Source organism: Culex pipiens, chromosome 2 (assembly GCF_016801865.2).
Source record: "Culex pipiens pallens isolate TS chromosome 2, TS_CPP_V2, whole genome shotgun sequence".
NCBI lineage: Eukaryota > Metazoa > Arthropoda > Insecta > Diptera > Culicidae > Culex > Culex pipiens.
Window position 1 is genome coordinate 21,865,642 of NC_068938.1, and position 10,808 is coordinate 21,876,449.

The 10,808-nt window shown below is 38.2% G+C and overlaps 1 protein-coding gene across 1 annotated transcript; it reads right to left on the reverse strand.

The window, feature by feature from the left end:
- Positions 1 to 9,663: 9,663 nt before the first annotated feature.
- Positions 9,664 to 10,417, reverse strand: LOC120427060 (ejaculatory bulb-specific protein 3-like). The gene is made up of 2 exons (XM_039591899.2): positions 10,179 to 10,417; positions 9,664 to 10,103 (listed from the first exon to the last, which is right to left on the reverse strand). Exons 1-2 carry the CDS (start codon positions 10,375 to 10,377, stop codon positions 9,799 to 9,801), a joined length of 504 nt encoding a protein of 167 aa, XP_039447833.1. The 5' UTR covers positions 10,378 to 10,417; the 3' UTR covers positions 9,664 to 9,798.
- Positions 10,418 to 10,808: the final 391 nt, after the last annotated feature.

A 10,808-nucleotide genomic window follows, 5' to 3' on the forward strand; every position in this document is an offset into this window, starting at 1 on the left:
AAATTGATAAATCTCTAAATTTTCCAATCCACCCTAATATTCATTGGATTTCAATTTAATTTGTAATCAAAAAAAATCAAATCAAATTATTCGCTCTACAGCATTGCCTTGGCGTTCGCTATTGCGAGATTCCTACTCGAAACTAGGTATTCGAAGGCTTGATTGTTGAGTCAATTGCAAACCTCTTTTTACACCTTAGCTTCCATCCAACCCGGGATTCGAACTAATGACCTTTGGATTGTTAGTCCAACTGCCTACCAGCGACTCCACCGAGGCAGGACCCAGGGAGACGACTCCTACACCTGGACTGAGCTAACGACCTAACCTTTGTTTAGGTTAGTCCGGGACCAACATTTACAGTTGATCAGACAAATCTCGTCTCGAAAAATGCCACCGGGACCGTCTCATTATCGAACCCAGGCCGACTGGGTGAGAGGCAATCACGCTTACCCCTACACCACGGTCCCGGCCATGTATGCCATGCAGACATGCATTGGCACTGCACTTGGTTAGCACGCGTGCTATTTTAACGGATAGCACTGCGCTATCGATCAAAGCACTCGCCCTTGCACTCTAACCAAATTGGTAACTAAGAAGTTTTTTCTTTGTTGATTTGAAATAGACTGTCACTGACAACTAGAAGGTGTTTCAAACAATTTCAACTATTTTCATCGGAAAGTTTGGTGTAGTTCTTGGGTTTTAGACTCTGATTTGAAAGGTCCATGGTTCTATTCCCCTGAAAGTATACTTTTTTATTTGTGTAATACACAAGTATTTTTTTTTTCTTTTAGTTTGGCACGGCACGGTTTTTTTAAATGGCAAGAGAAGTTGAAAATTAATTAAGAAATTATTAAATGTTATAGAAAATGGATAAGCAATTGTACCGTTTGGGACTCTACAAACATCACGGATCGTTGAAATGAACCTTTTTGCCAATCGTTTTTTGCTCAGCGGCTGTAGAAATTGATGTTTACTTGGAGTGCTATTTTGGAGTGCTAAATTATAGCACTAGCACTGTGCCATGTGCAGTTTACTTTGAACTTGAGGTAAGTGCTAATTTGATGTTCCAGTGCAGAGCGTGCCGATGCATGTCTGATGCCATGTAATCATGATCAGAAAATTTCTGGTGAAAAAAAGTCTTAAAATTGGTTGCATTCAAACAAGTCATTGAAAGTATATTTTCACTTTTATTAAAAATATAGTCATACGAGCAATACTCCCTGAATAACGGAAATGGGTTATATTTGAATTTTATATTTGGCTCAAATATTGTGGGAGGCTTTCTTATGACCACAGATGCCATTTTGTGTCATCGGTCTCAAGTCTCCATACAATTTTGGCAGCAAAAATGGCGAAGTGAGGACTATTAAAAAAAATGTACAGGTTTTTTTTGCCGATTTTCAAATTAATTAAGATTTTAAGAAAATCTAAAATTTATTTTAGGACGGGTGAACCAATGACCGCTACCCTAAATGGTAACGTGTCATGCTAAATCTGCGATCCAATTGATTTGATCATTTTAACTTTCCTTATTGTTTCCCCCTGTTTTTTATAACTTTCTAATAATTCAAACAGGTTTGAGACAAAGCATTCCTAAAACAGCATTATATTTACAAAATACGTTTACAACATTTAACTAACACGGGGATCACTAAATTAAATTATCACGACCGGATCCCCAAAGTCTTCCACAATCGAATGGCATTTCTACGCACCAACATCATCTGCCCCAACTTAACTTAGTTTCACTCAGTCAGTGTTTCTCTGTGTTTTTTTTTATCGCAAAGGCTAATTACTTCGGCATTCGAATCTCTGCGAGGTGTAAATCAATCAAACTCGATGACCGTCCTCACGTTCATCTCGTAATCCGAGGCGGGATGCTCCTCTTGAGTTTAATCCAGCAGAGTTGCCGTTTTGCGTCATAAAAGCTAGAATGGAAATAAGTTATTGGCTGTTTTATATAATTGTTTGTAAATACCTTCTCGCGATGGTCGTTTCCATTCGGGCGAACCAGAGATCTGCACCTCCGCAGCCATAACGATCCGTTCCCGATCGTTGATGAGTATGAAGTTTCCCATCAGGCAGCAAATCAGCACAAAAACCACGCTGCTACAGTGCTCCATGCTTCTTAATTGCAACAATTACGTCCAGCAACGACTTGCATACGATTACTTGCAATTAGTGCACACCACCTTTTTGCTAAAGCCAGCGATGACGAAATCCTCAAAGAGTCGACGACGTGACTTCCAGCAATTTCGTAGATATTCAAATTTCTTTTGAGCAATTTAAATTCTTCTACAGGTTTGTGCCCAGCTGAACTCGCGTTGTCTGTCTGTGCGTAAGGTGGTTGGCTCGACACACTCCTCCTTCGACTTAGCCGGCCCGATTAGAGCCGTGTGTTTGTATTCGCTGGACAGCGATCATCGACTGAAGTCTGAACAGACGGAGAGACTTGAGTGTGCACTACCGGTAAGCCGGGTTCTTCTTCATTTGCTTCTTCACCGTCGCGCGATTTTTGTCGTCACACGCAACGCGCTGGGGTCGGTTTAACGCTTTACGTCGGTCGATCACACACATAATTTGCATACACTACCCACCGACACACACACACACACATTCAGGAAACATTTGCACGAAGCGTGCCAAAAACAGTGACTGCTGAAAGTATTTTGATATTTTGACTTTTAATATCGGTCATAAAATCTTCAGCCAGTTCGATGCTTGAAAATCGAAGGGTAAGATTACGCCCAAGCACTTTCCTTGAACATCCGGAAATGTATTACAAAAAACAAACTGGCCAGCCCTACTGCGTTGTGTTTATCGCACAGAGGATTCTGAGAACGGAATCTACAGAGGAGGAAGGATGCGTGGACATACCGTACCAAACGCTTCAGTTTGCACACTTGACCAATTCCTTATATTTTTATTTTGTTTATTTTATCACAATCGTGTTCCCCGGACAATTTTACATTATAATCAATGTAAACCTCAAACTAAAATGAATCATTGGCGAAAAACAGCGATTTTACTGAAAAAAGTTTGATTTTGCGCAGCACTCTGTCCTATGAATTCAAATCTGAAATAATTTTCTCACATACAAAAAACATCCCTCATTGTTGAAAAGTACACCATGTCGTCAGTTGTTTGCTATCTTGTGACAACGACCATTTAGTACTTTTTGAGAAAATCGATTTTTAAAGTTTGTTGGTAAATAATTTCAAAACTATGAATGATAGAGCCAAACTTTTTGAAGCAATCGGTTCGTATACTATCGGTTAACAAACGCTCCAGGTTCAACTAATTTGGTTACACCAGTCAAAAGATACAGTAAATAATGAAAACAAAAATCTGAAAAGCGTGTGTCACAAGTGTGTTTCGAAAGTAAAATTGTACTACGTGTCACAAGTGTGCACAGAAATCAATGGTTTAATCGACTTAATCAGTATATTTTTACAAACAAAAGGTTGCATTGCCTTCAGAAAGTATGTGCGTACATAAATTTGTGAAAAACAAGACAAATTTTCCACATTTTCCAACAACATGTATGACGTGTCACAAGTGTGCACAATCATTTTGATGATAAATTGGTCTATGTCACAAGTGTGTATCGCGATACCCGGGAAACGGAGTTTCCAAAATCGGGTTAAAGCATCTTGTAGTGTTGGTTAAGTATAGCAAAACGTCATCATTAACTCATTTTCGACCAAAATGGTCTATGTCGCAAGATAGCACACAGCTGACGATGTACTTCCGAGTGCTGTGCAAAATCGCACTTTTTTCAGTAAAATCGCTGTATCTCGCCAAAAGTTCATTTTAGTTTGAGGACTACATGGATTATTATGAAAAATTGTCCAGGGAACAGGATTGTGATAAAATAAACAAAATAAAAATATAAAGTATTGGTCAAAACTGATTTTTTATACTTGAAACGTCAAAAAATTGAATTAAATTTTATTTTTATCAAATTCCTTGAACAATTTTTTATAAAATGCAACCTGTAGAAAGTCTTTTGCTCAAATAGTTGCAAAGTTATGATTAAAAGATAACAAAGTTTTGCAGAAAATCGTCAAAAAAGAGGGCGGTGCCAAAAATAGAGGGATGGTCCAATCAGCACCAAACTTGGGATTTCTGTTAACTATCGATAGTTTGGTCCACATCGGTGAAGGTCAAGTACCCAATTGACCTGGAATTACCCGTATATGTTTCATTTTAGGCATTGAAAATCAAATCAATAGTTACTGAGATAACGGCAATTAAAAATTGAGAGCTATTTCGGTAATAACAAATAAACCCAATTTTTCCTTTTTCTTTTTTGTAGCTGCATTTCAGCAACTAGAAGTCTAACATTCAAAGAATTTCGGACAAATTTATAGAAAATTTTCTTTAGAAAACGTCATGTTTAAGTAATCGTGATCACTATTGATAAAACCGCAAATGTAAATTTTCGATAAGGTCAAACCTTAGGTCAATCGCTAAAATAAATATACGTTTTGATGAATATCCTCAATCTCTTGTGAATCTTTATTTGATTTTTGTCAATCATACTATAAGAAGTGTTTTTTTTCTAAAAATGGTTTATTATTAAATTCTTGTATGAGCTATGTGCTCAACAAAACAAATTTATTTGAAAAAGATCAGATTTAACCAATAAATCAACAACTAAAAAAACTGATTTCTAAAACATAAAATTATCACTTCAATATTCAGTTAGCTCCACCCTAGCCCAAACAAACCATGAGTAAGTGTTGCCTACTTTAAGGCTTATAGCCCAAGCTCATCTTCTCTAGACAAGCTACACCCCGTCAACGGTGACTTGATCCTCCTCTCACAACAAGCAAGAAACCCGATCATCATCACCTCAACCAGCATGCATAGTAACCAACAAATGAGGGACCTTAAACGTTACCTTTCTCAGTAGATTTCAGAAACAACAGCATTTTTTTTTTTTTTTTAATTTATATTTATTCAAATTTCTTTTCCATGTACATTCATTCAGTTAAAATATTATTGAGTGTCCAATCACAAACGATGACTTTTCACCTCAATTTTAAATACTAGCAACTTTCATTTATTCATGAAATATTGTAGCTTTCGCTATTCAGTGATTTCAAATGTAGGAGGTCCTACATGTACAAAAGGGAAAAGGGATACCTTAAAACTAACTTATAAACTATATAAAGAGCGGATCAATGCAGCTGAAGACTGCAATGATTTTTGTCGAAATGCATCAATTATCTTATTGGACATAACATCCAAAGTGTCAACTTCGGCTAATTGATGAAGTTCACTGGTGCTGAACCAGGGAGGAAGTTTCAGAATCATTTTCAGAATTTTGTTCTGAATCCTCTGAAGTTTTTTCTTCCTGGTTAAGCAACAGCTTGTCCAGATCGGCACAGCATAAAGCATGGCAGGTCTGAAAATTTGTTTATAAATTAACAGTATATTCTTGAGACAAAGTCTAGAATTCCTGTTTATAAGTGGATACAAACATTTAATATATTTGTTACATTTAACCTGGATACTTTCAATGTGATCCTTGTAAGTAAGGTTTTTGTCAAAACCAAGTCCAAGATATTTCACTTGATCCTCCCACTTTAAATTTACCTCATTCATCTTTATAATGTGATGACTTTTTGGTTTAAGAAAATCAGCCCTTGGTTTGTGAGGGAAAATAATAAGTTGAGTTTTTGCAGCATTTGGAGTAATTTTCCATTCTTTCAAATAAGAATTGAAAATATCCAAGCTTTTTTGTAATCTTCTTGTGATGACACGAAGGCTTCTGCCTTTGGCGGAGATGCTTGTGTCATCAGCAAAAAGTGATTTCTGACATCCAAATCAGGCAAGTCAGAAGTAAAAATATTGTATAAAATTGGACCCAAAATGCTTCCTTGAGGGACGCCAGCACGTACAGGTAGTTGATCAGATTTGCTATTCTGATAACATACCTGCAGAGTACGATCCGTCAAATAATTTTGAATAATTTTCACGATATAAATCGGAAAATTAAACCTTTTCAATTTCGCAATCAAACCTTTATGCCAAACACTGTCAAATGCTTTTTCTATGTCTAGAAGAGCAGCGCCAGTAGAATAGCCCTCAGATTTGTTGCTTCGAATTAAATTTGAAACTCTCAACAACTGATGAGTAGTTGAATGCCCAAGGCGAAATCCAAACTGCTCATCAGCGAAAATTGAATTTTCATTAATGTGTGTCATCATTCTATTAAGAATTATTCTTTCGAATAATTTACTAATAGATGAAAGCAAACTAATGGGCCGATAGCTTGAGGCTTCAGCAGGATTTTTATCCGGTTTCAAAATCGGAATTACTTTGGCATTTTTCCAACTACTGGGAAAATATGCCAAATCAAAACATTTGTTGAAAATTTTGACCAAGCTACTTAAAGTTGCTTCTGGTAATTTTTTAATTAAAATGTAAAAAATGCCATCCTCACCAGGGGCTTTCATATTTTTAAATTTTTTGATAATAGATTTTATTTCATTCAGATCCGTATTAAAAACTTCATCTGATGAAAATTCTTGTTCAACAATATTCTGAAATTCTATTGAAATTTGATTTTCAATAGGACTCAAAACATTCAAGTTGAAATTATGAGCACTCTCAAACTGCTGAGCAAGTTTTTGAGCTTTTTCCCCATTAGTTAATAGAATATTATCACCATCTTTTAAAGAAGGGATGGGTTTTTGAGGTTTCTTAAGAACCTTTGAAAGTTTCCAAAAAGGTTTGGAATAAGGTTTAATTTGTTCGACATCTCTTGCGAACTTTTCATTTCGCAGGAGAGTGAATCTGTGGTCAATAACCTTTTGCAAATCTTTTTGAATTCGCTTCAGTGCAGGATCACGAGAACGTTGATACTGTCTTCGGCGAACATTTTTCAGACGAATCAGAAGCTGAAGATCGTCATCAATAATGGGAGAATCAAATTTGACTTGGACTTTAGGAATAGCAATATTCCTAGCATCCAAAATTGCATTAGTTAAAGATTCCAAGGCTGAATCAATATCAGCTTTGGTTTCTAAAACAAAATCATGATTTAAATTATTCTCAATATGATGCTGATACCTGTCCCAATTAGCTTTGTGGTAATTAAACACAGAACTATTGGGTCTGGTAACTGCTTCATGAGAAAGTGAAAAAGTTACTGGAAGGTGATCAGAATCAAAATCAGCATGAGTCACTAAAGGACCACAATACTGACTTTGATTTGTCAAAACCAAATCAATTGTTGATGGATTTCTAACAGAAGAAAAGCAAGTTGGCCCATTCGGGTATAAAACCGAATAAAGACCAGAAGTGCAATCTCTGAACAGAATTTTACCATTGGAATTTACTTTTGAATTATTCCAAGATTGGTGTTTGGCATTAAAATCACCGATGATCAAAAATCGAGATCTATGCCGAGTAAGTTTATTCAAATCCCCTTTGAAATAATTTTTATTTTCCCCAGTGCATTGGAATGGCAAATATGCAGCTGCAATCATAATTTTCCCAAAAGAAGTTTCAAGTTCAATGCCCAAACTTTCAATAACTTTTAACTTAAAGTCACGTAACGTGCTATAAGTCATACTACGGTGGATAACTATTGCAACTCCACCGCCATTTCGATTCATTCGGTTATTAGTTATAACTTTATAATCTGGATCACTTTTCAAATAAGTGCCAGTTTTTAAAAATGTTTCGGTTATAACAGCAACATGCACGTTATGAACTCGTAAAAAGTTGAAAAATTCATTTTCTTTCGCTTTTAAAGAGCGAGCATTAAAATTCATAATATTGATGGAATTACTTAGATCCATGATTAAACTTCAGGGTAAGAACAACATCATTCGCAAATTTTAATCCAATCTGGATTGCTTCCATCATGGATGTAGCATTACTCATTGTTTGAATCAAACCAAACAGTGAGTTTTGCAAAAAAGTCATTTTTTCAAACGTAACATCGCCGAGATCAGAAGATCCCAAAGCGTTGCCAGCAGAAAAATTTTCAAATGAGATTTGAGGTACCTGCCCAATTTCAGAAAGATTGGTAGAGGATTTAAAATTCGTGGATGAACCCGAAACGACGTTAGCATAAGAAATGCCATTGTTGTTACCTAACTTTTCCACGGTAGGGGTATTTCTAGAATTGTTCGAGTGAGACAGCACGAACGTTTGATTTAAAGATGCAGGTACAACCTGACTTTGAGAAAATTTCGGTTTGGATTTCGGCTGATGCTTAGCACGAGAATCCAAAACCTTTTTTCTGATGGGGCAATCCCAGAAATTTGATTTGTGATTTCCACCACAATTTGCACATTTAAATTGGGTGACTTCTTTCACGGGACAATTGTCCTTGTCGTGAGAAGAATCCCCGCAAACCATGCATTTTGGAACCATGGCGCAATGATCAGTACCGTGACCGAATGCCTGGCAACGCCGGCACTGGGTCAGATTCTGGCCATTACCGCCATGTTTCTTAAAATGCTCCCACTTTACCCGTACATGGAACAAAAACTGAACTTTGTCCAAAAGTTTCAAATTGTTGATTTCATTTCTGTTGAAATGAATCAGATAAAATTGTGAAGTCAAACCAAAGCGAGAAATATTCCCGTTTGATTTTTTCTTCATCGGTATTACTTGGGATGGGGCAAAGCCAAGCAACACCTTAAGTTCGTTTTTGATCTCATCCACCGACAAGTCGTTGGAGAGACCTTTCAAGACCGCCTTGAATGGCCGAGCATTCTTGGTCTCATACGTGTAGAAATTGTGTTTGTGGTTTTTCAAATAACCAACAAAAGTTTGGTGATCTTGTAAAGATTCCGTCAACAAGCGACATTCTCCTCTTCGACCAAGCTGGAACGAAACCTTCAAATTGCAAGTTTCCTTGCAATTCTTCAGTTGCGTTCGAAAGCTGGCCAAATCGGAGACGGAAGTCACTACAATTGGCGGAGCCTTTACTCGTTTCTCGACGGCAGAAGGCTCAGTACGAGGAGAAGGTTCCTTGTCATCAGTTTCGGATAAAACACCGAAACTGTTTGTCAATGGAATTGGAGGATTGACCTCACATTCAGAATCAGAATCAGACCTCAGAAGAGGCTGTTTTCTTTTTCTGTTTCCGTTAGCCGGTTTAGCGTTCAAACGCTTCACCGACGTAACGACCAAATCTTCAGAAGATTTGCGTTTACCTTTGTTTTGACGCATTTTGCAAGCAAAGTTCTCTTAAAAAGATGGCTTCGTTTGTAAAATACAACAAAATTTCAGGCGGGGTTAGTCTTGAAAAGACTGTTTAGAATTTTGGAAAATAACTCAGGTAGTCTTTAAAAAGACTGTGAATTTTGTTTTGAAATAACTCTGAGCTTAGGTAGTAAAAAATACCGCAGCTCTAGTGTTCGTTCACCACGAAGGTTCGCAAGACACTGAGAAACAACAGCAATAACAAATTGACCACTATTGGCTAGGTTCAAAAGCCGCCGCCATCGCGTCGAAGCTTCTCCACTGTGGGTCATAAATTACACACGAAAAACGACGCACCGCCGCCGCCGGTCTGCAATTTTCCTACTCAATAACCATTTAATTTGGCCAGCCATTAAGGTGAGCTGCCCGTGGGGGTCACCTGAGGTCCACCTCCGTGCGAGTTCGGATTCACTGAAAAACGAACACATCTCGCGCTGAGTTCTTCACTTTATTCGAAGAAGAAGACGCAATGCACGCACTGAAGTCCACTTTACCCCAGACGTCCCCCTCCCGTAATGATGATCATTATTTTATAACGCATCTTTAATCCATCCGACGCATCATTTATCGACGACCCTCGGCCGATTGACCGTGATCTTGAGCAGCTTCCTCAGTCGTGGCTTCACTCTCACTTGCCGGCGATTTCTCCTCCGCAGCAGCTGAACCGCCTTCCTCACGATGCAGCCGGAAGTGCATCTGTTCGTCCAGGTACTTCCGGCGGAACTCTCCCGACGGGTCGTACAGCTTCTCAAGGGCACCAAAGTCGTCCCGCCGGTTTTCAACGATAAAGTGGATCACCTTGCTGGCGCCGGCCTTTTGCTTGTCCGAGCACTTTGCGCAATCGTTGGCTAGGGCATCCGGAAGATTCTCTGTAGAAGGGAGGAACAAGGTCAAGGTTATTGATGCCGACGCAATTCCATGGGCGATGAGTTATGGCGAGTTACCTTTTAGTTCCTTGCCTTCCGGAGTGCACGGGCCGAGCTTTTTCAGACAGTTCATGTAGTTGTTTAGCAGTCGGGTGCTGCGGAAGATCTCGTCCAGGTCCACGTTGTCGTACTTGGTGTCGTACTCGGCACCGTTGACCGCTGCCTGCAAGGTGCAGCAGAGTAGTACCGCTCCCAAAATGACAAAGTTTGAAAACATCTTTAAATCTCCAAGAGGAAAATTCTTATCTTATCAGCAATACAAATCCGGAAGCACTAAAGACAGTGAATTTGTCACAACTGGCTTTATAGGAGGTCTAATTGGGGGAAAACATGTCGGGGAAATTGGCCTTCCGTGATCAACAGAAACAATTTGATCCACGCGAATGCAATTGAATCTGATTGTTGCTGTAGCGCACCTTAAGTTTGCAAATACTTTTCGCATGACTTTACTAAGGTCAATGACTCACTGTTTGAAATTATTCACAGCCAAATATATCTTGAACATTTTTTTTTATTTTCCTAACAACGGAGTACCGTCAACTGAATCCAATTGGGACTACAGTTTGCATAGTGGCAGCAGATTGAAGAGTTGTGTTTTTGATTCCTTAAATATTGACATTGACATTTTTGATTGAGAAACAAATCAAA

Excerpts from the sequence above, each read along its gene's own strand:
- LOC120427060 (XM_039591899.2), bottom strand. The coding sequence starts at position 10,377 with ATGTTTTCAAACTTTGTCATTTTGGGAGCGGTACTACTCTGCTGCACC. Across the intron at positions 10,104-10,178 it reads GGAAGGCAAGGAACTAAAAG|AGAATCTTCCGGATGCCCTA; the intron begins GTAACTCGCCAT and ends TCCCTTCTACAG.